This window comes from Muscardinus avellanarius (genome assembly GCF_963383645.1).
Source record: "Muscardinus avellanarius genome assembly, chromosome: 5".
Classification (NCBI taxonomy): Eukaryota; Metazoa; Chordata; class Mammalia; order Rodentia; family Gliridae; genus Muscardinus; species Muscardinus avellanarius.
In genome coordinates, this window is record NC_137790.1 from 48454449 (window position 1) to 48482392 (window position 27944).

General features: G+C 36.9%; 1 protein-coding gene across 1 annotated transcript in view; it reads right to left on the minus strand.

Annotated features, from left to right (window-relative positions):
* DCBLD2 (discoidin, CUB and LCCL domain containing 2) overlaps nucleotides 1-27944 on the minus strand; it is a gene marked incomplete at both ends in the record, with an annotated part of 92969 nt that overhangs the window by 24509 nt on the left and 40516 nt on the right. The window contains one exon of the mRNA XM_080696341.1: nucleotides 9360-9497. Coding sequence (XP_080552467.1) covers nucleotides 9360-9497 — 138 coding nt within the window. The remainder of the gene's footprint in view (nucleotides 1-9359; nucleotides 9498-27944) is intronic.

Genomic DNA, 27944 nt, shown 5'->3' on the forward strand with positions numbered 1-27944 from the left:
GAGCAAGTAATTGACCTGGCTCTCAAATTCCCTTAGAGCTCAAAAGACTTCCTTAGGAGGAAAATAAGATTCCAAAATGGACATTTTGTAGAGCCAAGAAGACCAAAGACTTAGAAAGAAAACAATGAGTATAAACATTTACAACACCACAAAGGCAAATAAAACACCAAATTAAGCAGGGAATTAAAAAGTTTCTGTGTCCTTCTTGAAAGCTTTTCTCAAGTAAGTACAAAGATTTTCAGAAAACTGTTGTCACTACAAGGCTCCCAGCTAATAAGTACACAACCTGGCAAGATGAATAGAGCTCAAAGAAACCAGCTGCCTCTGACACTTTTGACTGCAATGTTTAAGAAGTTATCATCACCAATGGAATAGAACTAAACTCTTTAAAGTTTAAAAAACTCAAATTTATAATCAATTGAATTCTGACAATGGTGCTCAGACAATTCAAAGGGAAGGATGTTACCGACTGGCTCAGTCCTGTGGGGGCAAGTCCACTCGCGACCGGGAGCCTCAGAAAGATGGGGCAAAAGGCAAGTGGAGTTCTGCAGAAACTTATCTGCAGCAATTCTTTCCCTCTATGAATTCCCTAAGTTTTTAGGTACGGTGCTTGGGAAAGAATTTGAGGTGGACAAAGGCTTCTTGAGCCAATGACAATTTATTACAGGAACCCAGAGAAATTTATACCCTTAACCAGTGAGATTAATAATAGGAGAGAAAAAAAAAAGAAAGGGAAGGGGGGCAATCACAGCAAAACAATAGTGGATTACATATAAACAAAGTAAATGACTAGTCCAGGCAGGTCCAAAGGTAAATTCCAAAGGCAATACAGGCACGCCCAAGGCCCAGGGCTTGGAGAATACGCCTTCTCATGGAATCTTCTTTTGCTTTCTTTTTTGAAGTTTCCATCTATATCCATATGACAAGCATGGGGAGCTGTGGCGGTCCAGGGAGATGCGATGGGAGTCTCTCAGATCTCATCCGCTTTGCCTTCTGAAGTCTGAAAGCTTCCTTTATTTTGTCATTTTCATTTCTAGCCATGCGGCATTCTCCCTGTTTCGGGGAACGCTCACACTGGGCGTGAAGGTCAACAATCTTTCTCCTTGGCTCTATTGTATTTTGGCAACTAAGTTGTTCATCAGTTAAATTGCTTTGAAGTCACACCCAAAATTTTATCTTCTCTGTCTCTAGGCAGGATCTCAAGGGTAAACAAAGTTTCCTTAAACTGAGCTATCGGTTACCGGAGTTAATAGCTTAACCTAGTGATAGGAGTGAGGGTCGGAGACCCTTTGTGATTGCTGCAGCTGGAATGCTTATCACAGCATCTGAGTTCTGGCCAGTTTTTTCCTTACTATTGAGCAAAGCCAAGGACGTTTATTTCCACGGACTCAATTTCTGATCTCACATCATCAGAGCAATTCGTGTAGAGAGTTAAAAGAATACCAAGAGAATAATAGTTATGAAGGATATCTAAAGTGGGGGATATTTTTTGCCAGAGACGATACCTCTTTCTCGGGGCTTTTTGCCGATTTTTACTATGTGGAGTGGGGTCTTCAACACATAGATGCCGAGGCAGCAGGATGTCTTGGCAGAAGGAGATAGTCTTTCTAACAAATGGTGCTAGGGAAAGTTGATATTAATATACAAAAGTGTAAAATTGATCACTGCCTCACACCATACATAAAAATTAACTCAAAGTAGACCTACACTTATAAAGTAAAACTGTAAGACCTTTAAAAATGCAAGAGTAAATCAAGCACAGGCTTCTGAGATGTAATAAAAAGCACAAGCAATCGAAGAAAAATAGATAAACTAAATTTCATCAAAATTAAAAACTTGTGTGCCTTGGACAGTAGGAAAAAAATATGCATGAAAATATTTGCAAATTATATATCTGCGTAAGGGTCTAGAATCCCTAAAATGAAAAAACATTAAGATACAGCATTATGAAGACAAATACATGTCCATGCAATGGAACACACTTTGGTCATGGAAAAGGAATGAAATATTGATAGATGCTACAGTGTGGATGAACTTTGAAAACATAAAAATTCAAGAAAGCTGGTCACAAAAGACCACATACAATATGATCCTATATGAAATCCTAGGACAGAAAGGGGGTTAGGAGTAAGAAATGGAGAATGCTGCTATTTAATTAGGTTTTTGTTTTGGGTTTTTTTTTTTTTTTTTTTTTTTGGGTGGTACGGGGGTTCCTGGAAACCCTTATACCTCCAGGCTACACTCCCAGACCTATTTTATACTTTTTATTTGGAAGCAGGGTCTCTTAAGCCAGCGCAGTTGGCTTCAAACCTGCACAATCCTCTAGTCTCTGCCTCCCAAGCGCAGGGATTACAAGTCTGCGCCACCACGCCTGGCTGGTTTTCTTTTCTTTTCTTTTTTTTTTTTTTTTGAGGAGACAAAAATGTTCTAAAATTGTCTGTGATGGTGACTATAAAAGTCTGAATATGCTGAATAGTGATGAAACTGTATATTTTAAGTATGAGAATTGTATGATGTGTAAATTATATCTGAGTAAAATTACTATAAAATGTTTAAAAATGAAAAGATGCTATAGAAGTTATAACTTTATTTTAATATACATCTGTGTAAATGGATAAAAGTCTAGTAAAAGAATCAGGTCTGGCAGTCCATTCAATTATTCATTTATCCATTGAGCAATTATTTAATACACATGTATTATGAGCACATGTTGTACCAGGTACTACAGAGAAAAACAAAAGAAAACCCCAACAAAATTCCCTGAACACAGAAGTATATCACCAGTGTGTGGTAAGAGAAAATAATATTAGTAGAAAAAATATATGGTGTGTTGGAAAGTTATAAGTACTGAAGAAAAATAGAGTAAAAAAGGGACTTAAGGGTTTGTGATTTTAAGTACAGTGGTCAGGTTAGAGCCCACCAAGAATATAGCATTTGAATATTACTATAAAATAGGTGAGGGATTGAGGTACAAGTTATGTAGATATGAAAACAGCCAATGGATAAAACAAGGGCCCAAGAGGGGAGCATGCTCAGTATGTCTGAGGCCAGGGAAAGAGGAAAAGACTAGTAAGAGGCGAAGTCAGATGAGCAATAGGAAGCTGAATTCTATAGGGTCTGAGCAGTAAAAGAGTTTTTCAGAAGACGATGTAACCTTGATTTTAATAAGATCATGCTTAACACTGAATTAAGAGTAGAAGGGGAAGGAGAAAGGGCAGAAACCAAGGTCACTAAGGAATTTATTGCCATAACTAAGGTAAAAGTTGATAACCTAAACCACAGTAGTAGTAGATGAAGTCAGATTCTGATTGTGTGTGTGTGTGTGTGTGTGTGTGTGTGTGTGTGTGTGTGTGTGTATCTCCAGAGAAGTGGCATGGCTATGAATTTGAGGAGTCCAAGATAATAATGGTAATGTTTCTGCACTGAACTTAAACGATGAACTTATATGTAAAATGCTTATTATATTATAATAAAGAGTAATCAAGCATCCAATGTACTGGATCTACTTTGACAAGTCTTACAATACCAGAAAATCAGTGAGTGTTCAAAATGCAGTGCAGATTTACAATTCTTAACTAAGAGCCTCTGCATAACATTTTGAACTTCGTAATTTAGTCAAATAACCTAATACATTCAAAAAATAACTTAAGACATATCACATATGCTATTATACAAAATACTACATATATGGCATACTTCACTAGTGTGCTCTAGACAAAAGTGACAGAAGTAATAAACAGAATGATGTTGAGCTGGGTGTGGTGGCTCACACCTATAATCCCAGTACTTGGGAAGCTAAGACAGGTTCGAGGATCACAGGTTCGAGGACAGCCTCAACAAGTAGTGAGACTGTCATCAACCTAGTTAAAACATTAAAAAAAAAAATCGGGCTGGGGGTGTAGCTCAGAGGTATTATGTACTTAGACTCAATCTCCAATACCACACACACACAAAAGAATGATGTTGGGGATTCAGCTAAGCAGATGGGCTCTCTCTACTTTGTGCAGCCCGAAGAAAACACCGATTATCCATTCTACATTTACCTTAAGGGTGGAGTCTAACCCAAAGGAAGTATAACCATAAATTCAATAAAAAGAGCTTCTCTTAGTCCCCAATATCTGCTTTCCTTAGCCCTATAGGAGGAGGCAGGTCTCAGATGAAACACTAAAAGCAGGATGATGTGACTGTGAAGAAGAACATGAGGGAATACAAAAAAAAAAAAAAAATGCCAACAGTGAACATGGGAATTAAATTTTCAGGATTTTCTTGATTAATACACTAACATTTTCTAAGATGACTTTAAAGTAATATTTAGCAATATTACTATTAGTCATAATTGAAACAGTTTTTTCAACTAAGTACAACTAAATTTTTTCAGTCTGTAATAATTGACAAAGCTAGAGAACTTTATAACTGCTTTGTGAAATATTTATTTAAACATGAAACCCTAGGCCGACCTATACATACTATGAAAATATGATAAACATTTTGTTAGCACACTGGTTACTCTCTGAAAATGTTTTTGATTCACAGCACTGGATATTTCTGAAACTGCAGAATTATGAGACAGAGCTGAGATTATCTGAGACATGCAAGATGGGGTACAGGTGGGGCAGGGATCAGAATCAGGGACAAGGCACCTGTGATGTCAGGCACTGGCCCAGATATAGCCATGACTGTCTGAGAGATGCCAACATTTCCCAGTCACTTATGAGGCCACCACAGCAATCGTCGGTTCTGCCACTTGGGCAGCCAAGCTGCTTCTGTTGCTACTGTGGTAACTGTCAATGCAGCTTTTGCTTCTGCTGCTGCTGTGGTTGACAGACCTGGTGAGTGACGACCTTCCAGGCCTGCCAGGATTGGATTCTCCTGCAGCTTCAAAGGGCAATAGTGAGCACTTCTAGCACCTTGTGACAGGCCAGTACAGAGGGACATGCACATATCACCTTATCAAGCATAAACGCCAGTGCCTCGGGCAAACAGCTGGTGTGACTGTGCAGGAATTCTGCCCATGTGTGTAACAGCTGACTGCACCTGTGCAAGCTCCCACCCTTTTGCTTGCATAAGATTCACTCCTCACATCCCCTGGAAGCCAGTCCCCTAACCCTGAGGACACAGTCTCCTGTGTGTTGGAGCACAAGTCCAGTGAAGGCTCCTTCTGATGGAATTGCTACATGCCTCCTTGAGACTTCTATCTTGAATTGTACAAAGGAGCCCAAGGTGAGCTGAAAACACTAGGAGCTGATAAACATTTAAAGCTGAGAGCTGGTAACATCGAAAGAGCTGGGGTTTTTTTTATGAGTTTTATTTTAATTTAACAAAAGAATTCTCAGCTGATTGGTATAACATCATATGTAAAAATAAATATACATCACATTAAAAGCTACCACAGTTCTTTTTTGGGGGGTGATTTCTGGGGATCAAATTCAGAGGTATTCTACTTCTGAGCTACATACTCAATTCTTTTTTATTTTTACTTAAAACAGGGTCTCACTAACTTGCTGAGGGTCTAAGTTGCTGAGGCTGGGCTTGAATCTGCAATTCTGTCTCAAACCTCCCAAGTCCTAAGATTACAGGCACACACCACCAGGCCTGGTAAAAACTAGCACAATTCTTTTGTTATCTACTCAGTATTTAGGACAATAATAAATGCATTGCTATTTATTAACAGTGAATGATATAGCCAGCTGTTTAGCACAAGACACACATTACAAACAGAAATTTGGCTGAGTGCAGTACCTGAAACAAAACATTCTATAAAATTATTATACACTTAAGGCAGCAAACAATCTAAGGAATTCACACTCTATTTTCAAAACCAAAAATATTCCACACAGAATAAAAAATAACCAGTACCAGAAATCTGAACTCCATTAGAAAAGAGTTCATTATTCTGCCTTATGTTTCATTTACAAGTTTATGTAATTTGATATAAGATGGAAGAAATGGAAAATATTTGAAAGAAATGTTTTTTTTAAATAAAGCAATTAAAATTTCATATCCTTGATGTTAATTCCAAAAATAATCTATCATATAGCGACAATGACCCTGTCAAATGAGAATATTTTTCTGGCTCAGTTGTTTATTAGTTACCAGATTCTATGGTTGAAGGCAATGAATGAATAAGTGTTTATGTGTTCCAATTAGGAAGAATGCTATGTTTACACTGGGTCAAAATTTCAACTATTTTCTTCCAGAAAAAGAAAATGAAACTTTAGGATAACCACTACAAAATTCTGACTCAGAGAACTCTAAAGTAATGAGATTTAACACTACCTTTTAAGTAATGATTCCATATTCTACAAAAAGAGTACCAGGATTATCACTTTCTAACTTTCTAATGATGCATGTACACACAGGAGTACACCAATTTCGGTATATTCAAATGACTGCCAACTTGATGGACTTGAAGCTTTCAATGGAAATGCATATTACATTTCTTCAGTTCATTGTTCTACAACTAAAAAAATAACTTAAAAACAATAACAATGAAAAAACTCCTAGAATCCTCCTAAAAATGTACAGCTCCTACTAGAAAACTGGCTATTGTTGAAGATGTTCAATTGTAAATGCTACATTTTTAAATTTAGTTTCTAGAATGAAAATGTGAGAAGCATTTATTATTAACTAGACTTAAAAATATGAACTTCTGGGTCTGGACCTCTGAATGGTTCGTCCTGCTTCTCTTAAAAGCAGCAATAACTTAGGAGTTTTTCTCCATAGAACATCTTACCAGTGGTTGTATAAATGTCCATTCAGAAGTCCACATAAAATCTTCAATTTTTCAGAAAGCCTAGTTGGAATTTGATAGGATTATCCCAATTTAGAGTAGAAAGGCTAATCCTCTCATAATCTTAAAAGTTTTGATTTATACTTTTATGTTATCTTTGCTTGCCTACCTAATGGGGAAATGGTAACTTAATCTAATGTTAAGACCAAGAGATTTAAGGAGAATAAGAAACAAATCAATCATTTATATTTTTTTCCTCTCACCTACCAACCCAAGACCTTAAGGAGCAAAACTGAAAAGACACTAATCTATTATCATGTCACTCGGTGATTTCTCTCAGTGATTGTGGGATAGAAAAAAATCTATGTATTATTTACAGTTGTGGCCAAGAGAACTACAACTGTGCATATACAGTATGTTGTGTGTCTAAAGACACCACACATATGATTAGAATTAGTCCTCACAACTAACCATTCATAGATAAGAGCCACAGAGGTGACATAACTTGTTAAATCATCAGGCTAGCAAGGGGCAGAGGCAGATCTTGCTTCCAGGACTAACTAGTATCCTTTCCACAATATCACACTACCTTAGTTTTCCTGGCTCTGTCAAAAACATTAACTGTTAGGCAAGCGTGGTAGTGTACACACTTGTAATCAGCATTCGGGAGGCTGAGACAAGAGGATCATGGCTTGTGGACAGCCTCAGCTACTTAGTTAGGCCCTTTGCAACTCAGTGAGACCCTGTTTCAAAATAAAGAATAAAAAGTAGTGCTGGAGGCACAGCTTGGACGTAGAATGCCCCTGGGTTCCATTCCCAGAACTGTGCAAAAAGAAATTTAAAAATAATTAACTGTTCATTTAGATGTTTCTAATTCTTTTCTCTCCACTATTCCATTGAAATGGGTTTTTTCCCCTCATTATTCTGGTTTTATTAGCTTTCACAACCTGTTCCATAGCTTATAAACAAAGGGAACTCAGATTGTTCTTATATAGAATGGCCTCTATCATGTTCTGCATTAAACTTTTAATGAAACAGAGTTTCTCTCAATCCCACCACAGCTGAAGAAGAACAGCTTGCTTGACCCTTGGTCACTCCCAGTGCTCAACATTCTCACATATACAAGGTTCTTGATAATTTACAAAATATGAAGTATTTATACAATAGAAAGTAAACTATAATGTTAAGTGGTCAAATTAGTTATACTCATTGTTGAATAAAAACCGTCATTTATTTTCAAATTTAATTTTTTTTGGTGTAGTACTGGGGGTGGAACCAGGGGCTTTTCTACCTCTGGGCTAAACTCCCAGACCTATTTAATATTTTATTTGGAAACAGGGCCTCAGTAAGTTGCTGAGAGCCTCAGTAAGTAGCTGAGGTTGGCTTCGAACCTGTGCGATCCTCCTGTCTCAGCCTCTGAAGCACTGCGATTACAGCAGGCACCAACCACCACACCTGGCTTTTATTTTCAAATTTAAATGACTGTTTGGATATATCTTTGTGCTAGAAATACTTCTTAAACTTCATCACAGTGCTCTCAAGCAGAGAGGAATAAATATGAGTCACAGTAGCCAAAATATATGAGAAATTTCATGCAGGTGTTGCATTTAATCTTTGAGATGTGGGTAAATTTATAATTTTTTTTTTTTTTTTTTTACTATTTAATCGCTTTGTTTTTAATGTTTCCCTTTCAGGTCCTAAACATTAACAATAAAAAAAAACTCATGTTTATTTTACATTGTCTCATTTACTTCCCAGAGTATTCCTAGTAGTTCGAAGGCCAATTGATTGAAAAGAACAGTGATAAGTCTTTAACACAAAACCATGAAATGTAAATGGGATAAAAAAGCTTTAAACTGACAGTCGTACATCTCAGTAATTCACACATTTTCAAAAAGTTAATAGAATCTGTGTTTCTCTTTTCTGATTAAAAGGAAGTATATGAACTTGATGTAAAAATTTGCTGGGTGTGGTGGCGCACGCTTGTAATCCCTGCGCTTGGGAGGCAGAGACAGGAGGATCGTGCAGGTTCAAAGCCAGCCGCGCGTGCTGGCTTAGGAGACCGTTTCCAAATAAAAATGTAAAAATAGGTCTGGGAGTGTAGCCCAGAGTACAAGGGCTTCCAGGAACCCCAGTACCACCAAAATAAATAAATAAATAAATAAATAAATAAATAAATAAATAAATATTAATAAAATTATTTCCTGGAACTCTGAAACTGATATAGTTTTGTCAAATTTAAGCCAGGCATGGTGGTGCACACTTGTATGTAATTCCAGTACTTGGGAGGCTGAGACAGGAGGAGTGCAGGTTCAAGGACAACCTTAGCAACGTAGCAAGGCTCTCAAAAACCTAGTGAGACGTGTCTAAATAAATAAAATTGGGTTGGGGGTCCTAGCTTGGCAATAGAATGCCTCTGGGTTCAATCCCAGCACTAAAAAACAAAACAAAACAAAAAAACTTATATATACGTATCATTATCTAGTCTTTCTCTTCTGTTTCATGTCATATCTGTGTATCTTTAACTGTTCGGACTTTCTGTTTTCCTCCAATCTTAGATTAATAGGTACTCCAAGAAACATTTCATTTTTGTTGCCAGAAAGTGAAAAATGTTTACGATGAAAATTACCTTGTTTATCTACTACTGAGTATGAAGCCAAAAATCCTCGTCCAGAAACATGAATTCCACTCATGAAAAGCACTGTAATTTCATTACTTTTTGATTCAATTGAATGGTTCACTTGTAATCCCAGACCACAGTATTTGCCTAGGAATGAAAGTAAAGTACATATTTAGTGTGACTTTCATGAAGTCAATAATAATTGCAATGTATATAACCAATAAGAGTAACAAACAAAACTATTCAACTAGTAAAAAAATAATGACTAGAATGTTTAATACAAACTCTATTACAATGGAAAAAATTATTTAATGACTATTTAAAAGAAAACAATACAGACATCACTATCTTATGAATACCTAATTCTCTATAAATCACATGTATAAATTCTTCATAACAATAATACAGAATGTAAAAAAGTTAATCTAAAGCATTTCATGAAGACAGGTAGCTACAAATAAGTGAATGGTCAATCAGCAATAATTTCTTAACATGCTTCCTCTTCATGAGCCTCCTGACCCCTACATTCCTAGCCTCAGGGAACTTCTCAAATTTTTTTAGAACTACTTCATTTTTTCTTCTGAGGATTACCAGGATTCCTTTAGAAGGTTTTGTCCACTCCCATGGCTTTAACTATGATCTGACAACTCATAAAGTTTAATTTTTTTTAAATAATAATAATTGTAATTTTTTTTTATTGGTGCACTGTATTCATACATCATAGTAGGATACATACTTTTGTAGACATACATGCACACTTTTCCCAGTCAGCCCCCACCCAATCCCCACCCCATTCTCTCCCTATCCCTCCCTCCCATGCTTGGCTTAGTAGTTGACATCTAGTATTATGGCAATTTATCTAAAATTAAAAATGATAATCTCACATAACAGTTTCATTTGTCTGATACCAAGCTTTTGATGACTTAAAGATAACATTTCAATATTTCTTTTTGCTTTCTTTCTTACCAGAGAATATATTTTTCTATTTTTTAGGTGAAACTATCATATATTTATATATTTATTTTTCAGAAAAAAATATATCCTAATATGGAATATGGAGTCTAGGTACCCAAAACGATCTTGAAAAAGAACAAAGCTAGAAGATATATATTTTCTGATTTCAAACCATATAAAGCTACAATAATTGAAACAGTGTAGTACTATTCTAAAGGCAGATATATAAACCATTGGAGTTAAATAAAAGCCTAGAGCTAAATTCTTCCCTATATTGTCAAGTTATTTTTGACAAGGTTTCCACGAACATTTGGTGGTGGAAATGATAATCTTTTAACTAAATATTGTTAAAAAATAATAATTACATGGAAAAGAATAAAATTGGACCCTTACCTAATCCCATATACAAATATTAACTCAAAATAGATAATAGACCTAAATACAAATCTTAATACTATAAACTTTTAGGAGAAAATCTGGGTCATAAAACCTCACAACATTGAAATTGACAGTGATTTCTTGGTTATGATTTCAATGACACAGGCAACAGAGGAGTATACAAACTCCCTAAAAAATAAAAAAATAAAAAAATTGTATATCCAAAGACAATGTAAACAGAGTTAACAGTTACTAATAGAATGGGATAAAATATTTCCAATTGCTATATCTGAAGGTATATTAATATTCCAACTAGAAATCCTAAAAATTAACAACAATAAAGGCAAACAATACCATTTAGAGATAGGTAAAAGACTAACATAAATAATGAATCTCCACAGATAACCAATCTTAATTGTCTGTTGGATGGAAACTCTTGTTTCTCTGGTTCTGGTGTGTGTTACCTATTTCTTCTTTGTAGTTAATCTCTTTGAGTATTTTCTCTAGTGCTGGTTTTGAAGACATAAATTCCTTCAGTTTCTGTTTGTCATGGAAGCTTCTTATTTCTCCATCTAATTTGATAGAAAGTTTTGCTGGGTAGGAAATTTTTGGCTGGAAGTTGTTTTCTTTCAGAGTTTGGAATATGTTACTCCAAGCCCTTCTGGCTCTCATGACTTGGTTTGGGAAGTCTGGAGTGATTCTAATTGGTTTGCCTCTGAAGGTCACTTGGCCCTTTGTTTTTGTTGCCTTTAAGATTCTCTGTTTGGCTTCCACATTGGTCATTTTGACAATTATGTGGCGTGGGGATCCTCTTCTCCGATCCTGTCTAAAGGGAGTTCTATACGTTTCCTGGACCTGCGTATCGACCTCTTGCTCTATGTTTGGAAAATTTTCTGCTATTACTTCTTTGAAGAGATTATTGATCCCTTTGGTTTCACTTTCTTTTCCCTCCTCTATTCCAATTATTCTTAGGTTAGCTCTCTTAAAATGGGCCCATATTTCTTCAATATCAGATTCCTGCTGTCGGATATTTTTTTCTAGATTAGAAACTATGAGTTCATTTTTGGATTGCTCATCTTCTAAGAGCGAGATTCTGTTCTCCATGTGTTCCAATCGGTTGTTTGTGCTTTGAATTGAGGCCTTTACTTCATTAATTGCATCCTTTATCTCTTTTTGGCTCTCTCTGAGTTCTTTACGAAGCACCTCTATTATTTCTACAGTTATTTTCCTGATTTGATCTTCTAGAAATCTCTGATTTTCTGTTTTATCGGGTTCTGATGTTGTGGGGTTGTGGGCATTCATTGCTCCAGTATTATTCCTCTTTCCCATGATTTCAGAAGTTTGTGCCTTCTCTGGGTTCTTCCCTTGGGTCACTATGACTTCCCTTAAGGTGTTCTGGATCTCGAGTCAGTAGTATCTCGGACTCCACTACTCCTTTACTGGGTTTTATCACAGAGTCTCCGACCCAGAGAGTCGATAGAGGCTGCTTTAGACTGTGGGGGGTGCCAGGTTGCACGTTCTCCTATGGTGTGATATCTCTGCCACCGCCCCTCCCCCACTGGGTCAAGTCCCAGGGAGTACAGTACTGGGATTTCTCCTCTGTGGCCTGCAATTTGACTCACTGTTCTTGAGTACGCAGATGTAGCTGTACTGGCCTCGCTGAATTCGCTGCTGCTGCTGCCGGTGGCAATATGGCGCCACTGCTACGCCCTCGGGTATGGGGATGGCGTTTTTCTTCTTGATTTTGATTTCTACTCTGAATCCCTGCAGCGTGTGCTGAGCTCGGCCACTGGGAGCTTTAGATGCTCTCTGTGCGGAGAAATCCCGCCTAGCTGTTCCGCAGTGGCTCACCTCGGCTTGCTGTAGCCGTCCCGTGAATTCGCCGGTGCCTCTGGCAGTATGGCGCTGCTACCGCGTCTGTCGCGTCCTCGGGCACGAGGCCGGTGTATCTCCTCTGTGGCTCTGTTCTCAGTCCGCTTTCTCTCTGGAGCCTGGTGATTTTTTGTTTCACTGGTGATGGTGTTTTCTGGCTATGAAAGGCGCTGATTTTGTGGTAATGGAGATTTGTTGTTAGCGGGGCTCTTAAGCCCCGCTTTTCTCGGTCGCCATCTTCCTGGAAGTCCCATAAAGTTTAATTTCTATTTAAAGCCTTTCCTTGAATTTCAAGTGCCTATATATTACCACCCGCCTAATTCTATCCAATTATCAAAGTAACATATCCTCACTAAAGAACTAAGTATATTATGATAAAAAAGGAAAAATAAAACAAAATATCTTCCAAATAAGTAATAAAAATAGATTTCTTTTTTTGGTTGGTAACTTGTTTAACAAATTCTGAGAAAAGAGTTTCAAAACTTGTTTCAAGTTCCAACAATATCACTTGAGTAAGACTACTTGGACTTTCAGGAGGATCACTCATCATTAGAGAAATGAATACTAAAACTTCAATGATATACCAATACATGCCCAGTGGAATGGCTATAGTCAAAAAGAATGACAATACATTGGGTATCAGTGAGGATGTAGAGAAATTACAATCTTCATGCACTAATGGTAGTATTATAAAATAGCATGACAATTTTTTAAATTATTTGACAGATTTTAAAAAACTATATTTTTACATGTTTTAGGGTACATTTGTATATATAAACATAAGCATCCCAGCAATTCACTTTTAGTTATCTACCCAAGAGGAAAGAAAAGTCCATAGAAAGACTATGCAAATGGTTATAGCAGCATTATTACTATCTGCCTCAAACTGAAACAATTTGGTAATCAACAAATAAACAAAATGTGGTATATAGTCATATAAAGGTATACTATTCAACTATACAAAGGATCAAATTACTGGTACACCAAGCTAAAATCACTTTATTTCAAAATATGCTGAAAGCCAGCTAGTCCAATGGGGCGCGAGTTTGCTCGCGGTCGAGGGTCTCAGTAAAGGTGGGGAAGGATAGAGTGATTTTCTACAGATTCTTATCTGTAGCGGTTCTTTCCTAGGAAAATAATCCTATGATCGGCGCTTTTAAAAAGAACCTGACATGGATCGATGCTTCTTGTGCAATCGAACACTTTATTTTGGACACAAGATTTTTTATATATTCCCCTCTCCCAGTGAATCTCTAATAAAAAAAAGTGCAAAACACCCAAGGTACAAAAGAGAGATACACATGCAAATTACCAACCCTGAACAAGACAAAAGTAAAGCTTGGGATATTCCAGGTCTTTGTGTTTGAAATCAGTCCCATTATCTCAGGTGGGCCTTGTGCTCAGGAGCCCAGCCCCCTTTGGCCTTGCAGCTGCAGAGGCTTCTATTTGGCTAAAAGTCACACCCAAAATCACTTGAAGAATTTAGTTTTTAAGATCACTCGAAGAATCCAGTTTTTAAGAGTTTTCATTCCTAGGGCTTAGTCCAATGACCTCCTTTATATATAATGGGGGAGGAAGTCCGAGATTCCAGCTTTCATATAGTTATCGTAAGGAAAATCCGTGTTCCTTTATGATGATTTAAGGAACTTCGATGAACATCTACTGGATTTTGTCTGCAATACTATCCGCTGTCTGAAAACTTAAACTCATGACACAGTTTAGCAGGTAAACACCAAGAAATAACATGAAGTCTTTAGATTTAGTTGTCAGATATATTTCTCTAGCAGCTGAGCATTTTCCTTCTTTTAATAATCCATATTCCTATCACTAACCTTCTGCAACTTTCTTTTCTTTTCTGATTACCCTAATTCTCTCTTTCCCATTCGGGCCAATCTCAGGATAAGCTCTTCTTCATACAAAATACTTTCTTATTCTCACCATATTTTCTTTCTTTCATCTTTACACATCTATTTTATCTGTCCTTTGTTTTGACATAGCTATTTTTTTTTTTTACAGATACAAACTTTCTTTATTCATACATCATGGTGGGATACATACTTTTGTAGACATCATTGCACATATTGCCCAGTCAGCCCCCACCCGATCCCCACCCCATTCTCTCCCTATCCCTCCCTCCCATGCTTGGCTTAGTAGTTGACATCTAGTATTATAGCAATTTATCAAAAATTAAAAATGATAATCTCACATAACAGTTTCATTTGTCTGATACCAAGCTTTTGATGACTTAAAGATAACATTTCAATATTTCTTTTTGCTTTCTTTCTTACCAGAAAATCTATTTTTTCTATTTTTTAGGTGAAACTATCATATATTTATATATTTATTTTTCAGAAAAAAAATCTATCCTAATATGGAATATGGACTCTAGGTACCCACAACGATCTTGAAAAAGAACAAAGCTAGAAGATGTATATTTTCTGATTTCAAACCATATAAAGCTACAATAATTGAAACAGTGTAGTACTATTCTAAAGGCAGATATATAAACCATTGGAGTTAAATAAAAGCCTAGAGCTAAATTCTTCCCTATATTGTCAAGTTATTTTTGACAAGGTTTCCAGGAACATTTGGTGGTGGGAATAATAATCTTTTAACTAAATATTGTTGAAAAATAATAATTACATGGAACAGAATAAAATTGGACCCTTACCTAATCCCATATACAAATATTAACTCAAAATAGATAAAAGACCTAAATATAAATCTTAAGACTATAAACTTTTAGGAGAAAATCTGGGTCATAAAACCTCACAACATTGAAATTGGCAGTGATTTCTTGGTTATGATTTCAATGGCACCGGCAACAGAAGAATATACAAACTCCCTAAAAAATAAAAAAACATATTGTATATCCAAAGACAATGTAAACAGAGTTAACAGTTACTAATAGAATGGGATAAAATATTTCCAAATGCTATATCTGAAGGTATATTAATATTCCAACTAGAAATCCTAAAAATTAACAACAATAAAGGCAAACAATACCCTTTACAGATAGGTAAAAGACTAACATAAGTAATGAATCTCCACAGATAACCAATCTTAGTTGTCTGTTGGATGGAAAATCTTGTTTCTCTAGTTCTGATGTGTGTTACCTATTTCTTCTTTATAGTTAATCTCTTTGAGTATTTTCTGTAGTGCTGGTTTTGAAGACATAAATTCCTTCAGTTTCTGTTTGTCATGGAAGCTTCTTATTTCTCCATCTAATTTGATAGAAAGTTTTGCTGGGTAGGAAATTTTTGGCTGGAAGTTGTTTTCTTTCAGAGTTTGGAATATGTTACTCCAAGCCCTTCTGGCTCTCATGACTTGGTTTGGGAAGTCTGGAGTGATTCTAATTGGTTTGCCTCTGAATGTCACTTGGCCCTTTGCTTTGGTTGCCTTTAAGATTCTCTGCTTGGCTTCCACTTTGGTAATTTTGACAATTATGTGGCGTGGGGATCCTCTTCTCCGATCCTGTCTAAAGGGAGTTCTATACGTTTCCTGGACCTGCGTATCGACCTCTTGCTCTATGTCTGGAAAATTTTCTGCTATTACCTCCTTGAAGAGATTGTTGATCCCTTTGGTTTCACTTTCTTTTCCCTCCTCTATTCCAATTATTCTTAGGTTAGCTCTCTTAAAATGGGCCCATATTTCTTCAATATCAGATTCCTGCTGTCGGATATTTTTTCCTAGATTAGAAACTATGTGTTCATTTTTGGAATGATCATCTTCTAAGAGCGAGATTCTGTTCTCCATGTGGTCTAATCGGTTGTTTGTGCTTTGAATTGAGGCCTTTACTTCATTAATTGCATCCTTTATCTCTTTTTGGCTCTCTCTGAGTTCTTTTCGAAGCACCTCTATTATTTCTACAGTTATTTTCCTGATTTGATCTTCTAGAAATCTCTGATTTTCTGTTTTATCGGGTTCTGATGTTGTGGGGTTGTGAGCATTCATTGCTCCAGTATTATTCCTCTTTCCCATGATTTCGGAAGTTTGTGCCTTCTCTGGGTTCTTCCCTTGGGTCACTATGACTTCACTTAAGGTGCTCTGGATCTCGAGTCAGTAGTATCTCAGACCCCACTACTCCTTTACTGGGTTGTATCACAGAGTCTCCGACCCAGAGAGTCGATAGAGGCTGCTTTAGACTGTGGGGGGTGCCAGGTTGCACGTTCTCCTATGGTGTGATATCACTGCCACCGCCCCACTCCCACTGGGTCAAGTCCCAGTGAGTACAGTACTGGGATTTCTCCGCTGTGACCCGCAATTTGACTCACTGTTCTTGAGTACGCAGATGTAGCTGTACTGGCCTCGCTGAATTCGGTGCTGCTGCCGCCAGTGGCAATATGGCGCCACTGCTACGCCCTCAGCTATGGGGCTGGCGTTTTTTTTTTTTCTTGGTTTTGATTTCCACTCTGAATCCCTGCAGCATGTGCTGAGCTCAGCCACTGGGAGCTTTAGATGCCCTCTGCGTTGAGAAATCCCGCCTGGCTGTTCCGCAGCGGCTCCCCTCGGCTTGCTGTGGCTGTCCCGTGAATTCGCCGGTGCCGCCAGCAGTATGGCGCTTCTGCCGCATCCTCGGGCGTGAAGCCGCATCCTCGGGCGTGAGGATCTCCTCTGTGGCTCTGTTCTCAGTCCGCTTTCTCTCTGGAGCCTGGTGATTTTTTTTGTTTCTCTGGTGATGTTGTTTTCTGGCTTTGAAAGGCGCTGATTTTGTGGTAATGGAGATTTGTTGTTAGAGGGGCTCTTAAGCCCCTCTTTTCTTGGTCGCCATCTTCCCGGAAGATGACATAGCTATTTTTAACCAGGTGGTGTTGCTGTATTGAAGGTCGAAGGTGGACTGGAATGCTGCTTCTAATTACCATTTGAACAAGGCTCATCTAATTACCATTTGAGCAAGGCTGAAAGTTTACTGGAAGGACATGGATTCAATTTTCACTCACAGTCCTGATCTTTTTTCCACCAGAGCAATTTCATGTGGAAAGTTAAAAGAATTATTACTAAAAGAATAGTAGTTATGAAAGAATATCTAAGAGTGGAGAATACTTTTTGCCAGCGACCACACCTTCTCTCGGGGCTTATTTCTCACTTTGAGAATCGCCTATGACTACATGGATTCTCACACATGTAGATGCTGAGATGGGGTGGGCAGCAAAGTCTTGGCAAAAATAGAGAATATAAATATAACTATCAATATTTTAAACATTCATGCAAAATAAGACTCTATGTGAGAAATATACAAATATTTATTATCTGATACAGTAGGCCACTGGAGGTCTTGGGATCCCTACAAGAAAAGATGATTAAATCTTTAGATAAAACCAAGCATGATGGCACACTCCTGTAATCCTAGTACTTCGGAGGCTGAGAAAGAAAGATCACAGATTTTTGGCCAATCTCAGCAACTTAGCAAGACTCTTCACAATTTAGTGAAACTCTATTTCAAAATAAAAAATGATTATGATTGGGGGTGCAGTTTGCAGGTAGAATGTCCCTGGATTCAACCCCCAGTATCCCCTCAAAAAAGAAATCTTTTTGACTAGTTTTTAATACTAACTCAGAAGTGGTCTAGTAAACAGATTAAGTATTATTAAAATATATTATTCTGTATACTATCTAAAAATCATGGACTAATCGTAAAAACAAAGTAATATATATTCCATACTATTCCAAATATTATATCAAATGCCAGAAACTATATATAATAATTTGCAAAGCAAATGTGTATAGATTCAGTACTCTTCACACCAAACCTTAAGGACTGGGCATAGGTAAAGGAAAAGACGATCACATTAAGAGATACATACACCAGTTAACGCTTGTGAAAATGAACAAGTTTCCTTTGGTTCAACATCTGTTCCTTTATCATGTATAGATAAAAGTGGGTATGACTTTACTATAAGGTACTCACTACAAGTGCCGAACTTTTGATACTTTGATATCTGTTGTAGATATCTAAACAAATAATATTTTTAAAATACCTATCATAGTTATGTTATAGTCAGATATAAAATATCACAAGGTTGATACAGTTAAATCAGGAGAGCTGTACTGGATGGTAACCTAGGCCAATGGGGTGTGGTGGAGAAGGTAGGTTTCTGGGGGTGTGGTCTCAGGGATTTGCTTATGTCTTTGAATTCCCTTGCTTTTGTGCTTTCTGTTCCTGCCTCCTGTGTGTAAGAGAGCAAAGCCTGTGTGCTCTCCCTCTTTCAACTTCCCACCACCATACACTGAGCTTCATACCCTCGCCTTACAAGGATTGAACCCACACTCTCCAAAAAACCCTGAGCAAATAAACTTCCTGCTTCTAAATTGTATGGTCAGTCATTCTGCATTAGAGCATTGAAAATGTTGACTGAGACATTATACAAAGATGTCTTTATAGAAATTATGTATACTAGGAAGTTATAGATTAAAAGTGCTACAAAAAATGAAGGGATGAGTTGACAAAATATATTCTTGAAGTAAAACAATTTCTAAAAAGTTAAAGTTTTAAAAAATCCTTTCAACAGAGAGTCATAAGAGTATTTGCAATTAGCATTGTAGTTTCTTCTCATATTATTTACTTGCTATTATCTTGTTCTGTGAAACAAATTCAATCTGTGCTGGGAAAAATATTTTTAAAACACTTTTTGTTCTATGGAACTCAAAAGAGTGCTTTAGTATGGATATTAATGTTTTAAAAAATAAGTAAAACAAAATACAATTGCTAACCTTCTGTGGTCTTAGTCTAATTTATACCACAGAAACACTTGTCCTCCCCTCTTATTCCCCACCAAGATGATGGTCCCTCTCTTCACTTAGTCACTCCTTTAATTACAGGTTTCACACATTATACAAGTGACATAAGCACTTCCAAAAATACTTCAGAAAAGGAAGGGGAAAAAAATTATCCCTTATCTGGGCAATCTACTTGATTCCTTAATTTAATTTCTGCAGCTTAACCACTCAAAGGTACTCCTATGCCAACATAAAGCAGTTAACTGCCAACAGGTATAGGTTCTGATGGTTCTCACAGACAGCTAATATCCCTAGAGAATTCTCATGGATAAAGAGGACTTTAAAAAAAAAATAGTATATGGATAATATGGAAAATTACAAATATACAAGTTAATCAAGAATTTCAGTCACAACAAATCTTGTTAAATGTTTCCTAACAGTCTAAAAGAATCTATGCTTAAGGAAAATAAAATATTTTTAAAAATAATTAGTCATGATAAAATCTTCATAATGAAATGCACAATAAGATACCACTTCACACCCACTAGGATTTCTAGATTTTAAAAGACAACAAGTGTTAACAAAGATGCAGGATTGTAAAATATGCAGTCACTTTAGAAAATAATCTGGCAGTTCTTCAAAAGGTCAAATACAGCATATGACATAGTAACTCCACTCCTAGACTAGATATGTACCCAAGAGAAAGGTAAATATACATTTGCACAAACATCTATACTTCATTATCTACTAGGAACTGGTTCTAAAATGTCCCCCAACTCAGACACCAAAATCAAGTCCCTTATCTGGCACATATAGCATAGTACCAGCATATAACCTAGGTGCATCTTTTTGTATCCTTTAAATCATCTCTAGATTATTAAGTAAGACTTAATACAATGTACATACTATATAAGTAGTTGTTATATTGTTTAGGGAATAATGAAAAGAAAAAATTCTGTACATATTCAGATCCCAATTGTTTTTATTATTTTCCATCTATGGATTGGTGAATCCTCAGATGCAGATCATGCAGATACAGATACAGACGACCAACAGCACATGAAAGCTCATAGTAGCATTATTCATAGTATGCAAAAGTACAACCCAGCCAGCATCTTGGTATTCCCAGCATAAGCATTCTGAGATGTAAGGGAGGGGGCTGAAAAACCCAAAGAACAAATAACATGATATTTCAGAAATGCAGAGAACAGTAAGAACTGAGATGACTTTAGTATTATAAAGAAAGAAACAAATGTCTCTCATTTAGGGAAAGAAAAGGCTGTTAATACTCAATGCAAATAGATGCAAGATATAAATGGGTCATCAATGCTGAGGCCTGATGTTGGAAAGAGGCTGGGTACAGAGAGAAAATTTACAGGGCAGCAAATCAGGGAAGACTGAGAAGAATGTGGCTAGGAATTCTATGAAAGCACCCTAAAAGTTAGTGTTAAGTGTTTCAGGAAAACGTGGTAGTGGTTAGAATTGTAATTCCATACAAATGGATAAACCATGGTTTATGCAACTATTTCCTTTACCATGGAATTTAAGTTTCCAATTTTTCCAAATGTTATATAATGCTGCAAAGAATTTGTTACATGTACAACCTTTTGCATTATTTAAAATGATGACTAAGGCCAGATTCCTGGCAATGAAGTTACACAGTCCTCTTGCATTCCAAAGAATAATAATAATTTTACTACTACCATAAATATATGATGAATCTTTAATATAAGATTCTATTACAAATTTTTTCAGTTTAATATGTGTGCATGTATGCCTCTACCATCTTGTACTTCATTAAGATATAGGACTACAATGCACCAATAATAAAAAAAAATCTACAAACCTGAGATGAGTTTGGGCTGCACTGACCTGGTGTGGGACACAGGCTAGTGCTGCGGCCCCAATGTTCTGGATTCAGAAGAGGCTTGCCTCCAGCATCCTCTGCTGTGGCAAAAAGGTCGGGGTGGACCCCAATGAGAACAATGAAATTGCCAATGCCAACTTTTTATTTTTGCGGTAATATGGATGGAACCCAGGGACATTCTACCTCCGAGTGACACCCCCAGCTCTAGTTTTTATTCTTTCTTTCTTTTCTTTTTTTGGTGGTAATGGGGTTCCTGGAAACCGTTCTACCTCCAGGCTACACTCCCAGACCTATTTTATACTTTTTTTTTTTTTAATTAGGAAACAGGTTCTCCTAATCCAGCGCGGCTGGCTTCGAACCTGCGCGATCCTCCTGTCTCTACTTCCCAAGCGCGGGGATTACAAGCGTGTGCCACCATGCCTGGCTTTATTCTTTATTTTGAAACAGGGTCTCACTGAGTTGCAAAGGGCCTCACTAAGTAGCTGAGGCTGTCCACAAACTGCAATCTTCCTGTCTCAGCCTCCTGAATGATGGGATTATAAGCGTGCCAATGCCAACTCTTGTCAGCAGATCTGAAAGCTAATCAAAGATGGGCTGATAATCCACAAGCCTGGGACTATCCATTCCCAGGCTGTCAGAAAAATACCCTAAAAGGGTATTTTAAGAAAGGCAAGCACATGGGCATAGGCAAGAGAAAAGGTACTGCCAATGCTCCAATGCTAGAAACAGTAAACTGCATGAGGAAAATGCTGATCCTGTGCAGGTTGCACAAGAGATACCGTGACTCTAAGATTGCCTGCCATATGAACAAAGAGCCTGTAACTGAAGGTGAAGGGAAATGTGTTCAAAAACAAGTAGATTCTCCTGGAACACATCCACATGCTGAAGGCAGAGACAGCCCAGAGGAAGCTCCTGGCTGAACAGGCTGAGGTCCACAGGTCCATAGGCCAAGGAGGCACACAAGTGCCAGGAGGAGTGCCTCCTGGCCATAAAAGAAGAGATCATCAAGACTGTTAAGGAGGAAAGACCAAGAAATAAAGCTCCCCCCTTCTATGTGTGTGCATGGTGGCCTCGGAGATCCGTCATTTAAATATTGTTCACTCATCTGTTTAGTAACCCATTTATGCATGCATATTCTAACTTCAACTTTAACATATAACATACACTACTATTAAACTGTGTTCTGGTACAGTGGCACACAGCTATATCAGCAATATTTTGAAGACTGAGGTGGAAGGACTTCAAGGCTAGCCTCAGCAACATAATGAGACCCTAGATAGATAGATAGATAGATAGATAGGCAGGCAGATAGGCAGACAGGTAGGTAAGGTAGGTAGGGCTGGGAAACAACTCAGTGATAGAGAACTCTTGGGTTCAGTTTCGGTTATTGGAAAAAATTCTATTAAAATGATTTTTAGAAAGACTGTACCAATTTATTCTCTTTATCGTAGCATTACCAGAAATAAATGAAACTGGTAGCTTGTTCCTATTTATTATTGTACTTTTTTTTTAACCAATTACGTTACCTTGTTGTTTTCCTGATTAATTAGTAAAGCTAAAATTTTCCAATATGTGTTTACTTTAAAAATTCCCTCTAGTATGTGATCTTTGTATGCTTCCTGGGTATTTCTTACCAGGTCTTTGTCTTTTTTTTAAATTTTAAGATATTTGAATGTTACCTATATGGCAAGAGGGAGAGTTAGTTTTATGAGTAGACCTGACCTAATAAAGCCATTTCCTCCAATTAGCTGCAGAAGTAGAAACTAGAGAAATAAATCCCAGTTGGCTTACAAGAAAGCAAACATCTGTGTCATAAGCTGCCATCAAGGCCACTGCAGGTGACAGCATCCCTGGCCACTAGTTACCAGGAAAATGGGGATTACAACCAATGAACAAGGAAGAGGGCCATACCCCCAGTTGAGACCCTGAACAAAGAATTCAGTCATGTGATATACAGACTTTTCATCTACAGAAATTGAGATAACTGTGCTAAGATGTTAAATGAAGCAAAAGAAAGTTAATACATTTGGAAGTTTAGTGTATAATTAAAGTACCCTGCCCCACTTGTGAATGATCAAATCTGATGGAAATACACAGCAGAAGTTGGAATGTATGGCTCAGAGCCTGAATCACCCACAGATGTATTTTACTTGGCCCCTTGGCCTGTACAATTTTGCACCATATGCTCTTTCAAAAATGTATAAGTTAGTTGCCAAGATTTTAAAGATCTGGAAATGTCACATAAATTCTAAATTTCCGGCTTCTCTTGAAGAAAATTCACAAGAAAAAAATTATAAAAGGAAACTGCTCTATTTTAAAATGAATGTCCCCAAAGGTCCATGTGTTAAAGACTTGATCTGTAGAGTAGCAATACTGGAAGACAGTGGAACTTCAAAGAGGTAAAGTCTAATAAGGAGGTCTTTAGGTCTCTCAGTCCTTCAGGGGATTGTGGGACCCTGGCCCCTTCCTCACTCTGTTGCTTCCTGACCATGAAGTGAGTGGTTTTGTTCTGCCATTTGTCCCCACTATGATGTGCTGCCTTGCCACAGGCCCAAAACAATGGGGTCAACTGATCATGGACTAGAACCTCCACATTTTAAGCTGATACACCTTTTGTTCTTTGCAAGTCTGTTAACTCAGGTATTCTGTTGTAGTGACAAAAATCTAACACAGAAACTAAGGCACTTTTCCAAATGGTTGTACCTAAGTGGTGGCATTTCCACATAGAAAAAGTCACACTCTAATTTTCCACAGTTCTAACAATTTTCAATGCTTCTAATCCTAAAGCCTCAATAATCATATATCACATCACAGCAATATAATTTTTATTATGCCTAGTCCATTTCACTCACTTAGTTTACCAATCTAATTCCTCTGACAGTGAATTTATATCCACTTTACAGAGCAATTACACTTTGGGTAGATGAACAATATTTAATTAAACTCTGGAAGATGTTAAAAGGAAATATTCTGTGTTTAAAGGAAAGAAGAGATACATGTGGTTCAGAGTGACCAAAAATGAAGCTAATATTATTATGAAACTTAAGAAGCCTGATGTTCCTAACTAAACGAAAACTCAATCTACTGAGAGGTGTGTTATGGAACAATGCTCCTTTGGGGGCCTTCAACTTAGAAAGATGATATAAAGGGGTAGAAAGTCACTTGCTAGTGCAAAAGCATATCAATCCTATCTACTTCTAATATAGGGAAACAGAGCTTGCTTAAAGAGCATTACTCTTCATTTACAAACAGAACAAGGAACAACTTTATAGAATCTAGGATAGGAGCATTTCAGTCTCAAAAACAAAAATTGGAATTCTCAAAGAAATTTAAATTTATATTATTATTAAGCTATTGGTATCCAGGTACTAAGCTTAGTAGGTGCTGGGAATTCAGGAGACAGGCACCATGTTGCCTTCAGAAAGCTTAGTGCAATAGACAGGAAAAACACACATCTGATACTTCGAAAGTTCTTCTAGCCATTATAGTTTTCAGTAAATGTCTATAGTAATACTGTCATTAAACTATTTTTACCAGTATAATTTTTCTTAAAAATCTTGCTTCAAGGATCACTGACTATTGCTTCAAAGGTCAGTGGAAGATGGAATTGTACAAATCAATCCCCCAACTTAGATTTAGTGTTCTCTTTTGGAATGACCAAAGGGTCTTCCCACAGTGATTATTATGACTGTGTATGACTGACAATACACTATTATTTGGGGCTTAATTTAGCTTTAGTTTTAGCAGCTTCAACAAAGACTCATCTGCAGAGAATAATGATAGGTCAGTATAGACCTAATGTCTTTCACAACTATTAGACAATTAGACATACAGTATTTAAAAATGAGATGTAACTGGTGCTTAGTATATTTAAAATGAATTTAGCAATATCTAAGAATAAATAGTAAGAATGAATTTGCCTTTCCTTTGAAAAGATAGTGGTGACTAGCCAGGCATGCCTTTAACACCTAGGAAGTTGAGATAGGAGGATCACAGGTTTGAGACTGGCATGCAGTAAATTAGTGAGATTTTGTTTCAAAATAAAAAATAAAAGGGCTAGAGATACAGCTCAGTGTTAGAACACCTCTGGTTCAATATTTAGCACTGAAAAAAAATTAAAAACAAGATAGTGGTGACTACTTTGAAAGTATGATTTTCCACAACATCATGCATATTTTGATTTTAGAGAAGATGGCTATCTATATCAACTAATATATGTTTTGTACTGAATTAACAAATCTGGTGTTTGTACATCTAAAATGAACAAGAACCATTTTGACTCCTATCACAAATTATACACAAAAATCAATTCTGGAAGGATTAAAGATAATATCTATACAAAACACAACAAAGTGAGAAAAGGAAAACTCCAAGAACATTATTATGACCTAAGAATATGCAAAAATTTGTTAAGCAGATATAAAAAGTGCTAACAATAAAAAATTAACAAGAGAGTCACAATAAAATTAATACACCATTAAAGGAGTAAAATGACAGCCAATAGAAAGGGAAAAGATATCTGTAATATATATTTCTGAGTAGAATCCACAACTAGAATATATACAGAACTCCTACAAATATATACAGAACTCCAACAGAGAGCCAAGTGCCATGGCACAGGCCTGTGTTCCTAGTTACTCAGGAATTGAGTAACTAGCTGAATTGAGCCCAGGAGTTCAATACCCCCCTCCAAGGCAACATAATCAGACCCTCTCTCAAGGAAAAAAAATCACACAATAGAAAAAAATGATTTACATCTCTCTGATTGCTAATAATGTTGAACATTTTTTCATACATTTATTGGCCATTTATTTTTTGTAAAGTGTCTATTTAAAGTTCACTTGCCCATTTTTTGATTGGGTTGTTTTCTTAGCACAGAATTTCTTGAGTTCTCTGTATATCCTAGATAGTAATCCTCTATTGGAGGAATAATTGGCAAAATTTTTTTCCCATTCTGTCAGCTCTGTGTTAAGGTTCTTGATAGTTACCTTTGCTGTACAGAAGCTCTTCATTTTAATGCAATCCCATGCACTGATCTGCCTTTTAGTTTCTTGTGCCTATGGGGTCTTGTTGAAAAAATTTTTACCTGTGCCTATGTGTTGAAGTGTTGGGTCTATGCCCTCCTCAAGCAGCTGCAAGGTCTCTGATCTGTTTTCCATGTCTTTGATTCATCTTGAATTGACTCTTGTGCAGGGTGAGAAAGTAGGGTTTATTTCCATTTTTCTGCATATGGTTAACCAGTTTTGCCAACACCATTTGTTGAAGAGGCTATCTCTTTTCCAGTGTATGTTTTTGGCACCTTTGTCAAAACATCAATTGGCTGTAAGTGTGCGGATTTGTTTCTGAGACTTCTATTCTGTTCTATTGGTCTATGTGTCTGTTTTTTACCATGAGATTTCACCCTAACTCCAAGTAGAATGGCAAACATTAAAAACCCAAACAATAAACAATAGTGGTGAGGATGTGGAGAAGTGGGAACTCTAATACATTGCTGGTGGAATTGCAAATTAGTACAGCCACTTTGGAAAACAGTATGGAGGATCCTTAGGAGAATGAGAACCAATCTACCATAAGATCCAGCAATACCACTCCTAGGTATCTGTCCAAAAGAATGGAAACCAAACTGCCAAACTAATGCATGCATATCTATGTTCATGGCCACACAATTCACTATTGCCAAACTATGGAAGAACTAGCCAAGATGAATAGATTACACAACTATGGTATACACACACACACACACACACACACACACACACACACACGGAATTTTACTCAGCCATAAAGAGCAAAATTACATTATTTACAAGGAAATGGATGGAACTGGAAAATATTACGCTAAGTTAGTTAGTCACAAAAAGAAATCAGTTGCTCTCCCTAATATGTGGAAGTTAGGGAGAAAAAGGGTCACAGGAGAAACTCTAGATGAAAGAGGAGAAACCACAGATAAGCAAAAAAGGAGACCTAACTAGGGGTGATGGGAGGGGGGAAAGTGAAATTCCCTAATGGACATGATGTATATTCATAAACATATCAAGTCAATCACTAAGCCAGACATAAGAAGTGGGGGGAGGAAATGGGGAAGGGATAAATGAGTGATGTATGCTTCTACCATCTTGTACTCCATTAAGATGTATGACTACATTACACCAATAAAAACAAAAGAATGAATGAAAACCTAAACTCTTTACTAAAGAAAATATTCAAATAGATAATAAACATGTGAAAAGAACACAACACTAACCATCAAGGAAATGGAAAGAAACCTGAACCTTGCTGTATTAGGACCAAGCCTTCAAACACATGAGTCTGTGGGAGACATTCCAGATCCAAACCACTACAAATTTATGCAAGCATCCAGATGCATTAAAAAATTTGGATGCATCAAAGTGATACCAATCTTTCCTATTAAATTTTCCTCTCAGATTTTTCTTTTGTCCTGTGAAACTTCCACTTTAATAATGACTGTATGAGTTAATTTCTAGAAAAATGGAATAAAAGAGAACGTTGTATACAGTTAAATCTCTTCAAAAGGTAGTGATTCAAGGTCTTGGCTTGTAATAAGCTCACTGCTCCTTTCAGAATAGCTGGCAGTTTCTCATGCCAAGAATGCTAATATGAAGAGCAATGCATCACAATGTGTGGACTTCAGCAAAACAGCAAAAGAAGACTTGCTGCCAAGCATTACAGGTGAGACATACACAGCATACCAACAAATTCCTTTCAAAGCTTTTCTGGGAAAATAAACTATTTATCACTTAAGAGGGAGCAAAGACTTTTTAATATTTCTCTTAAAAAGGCTCACA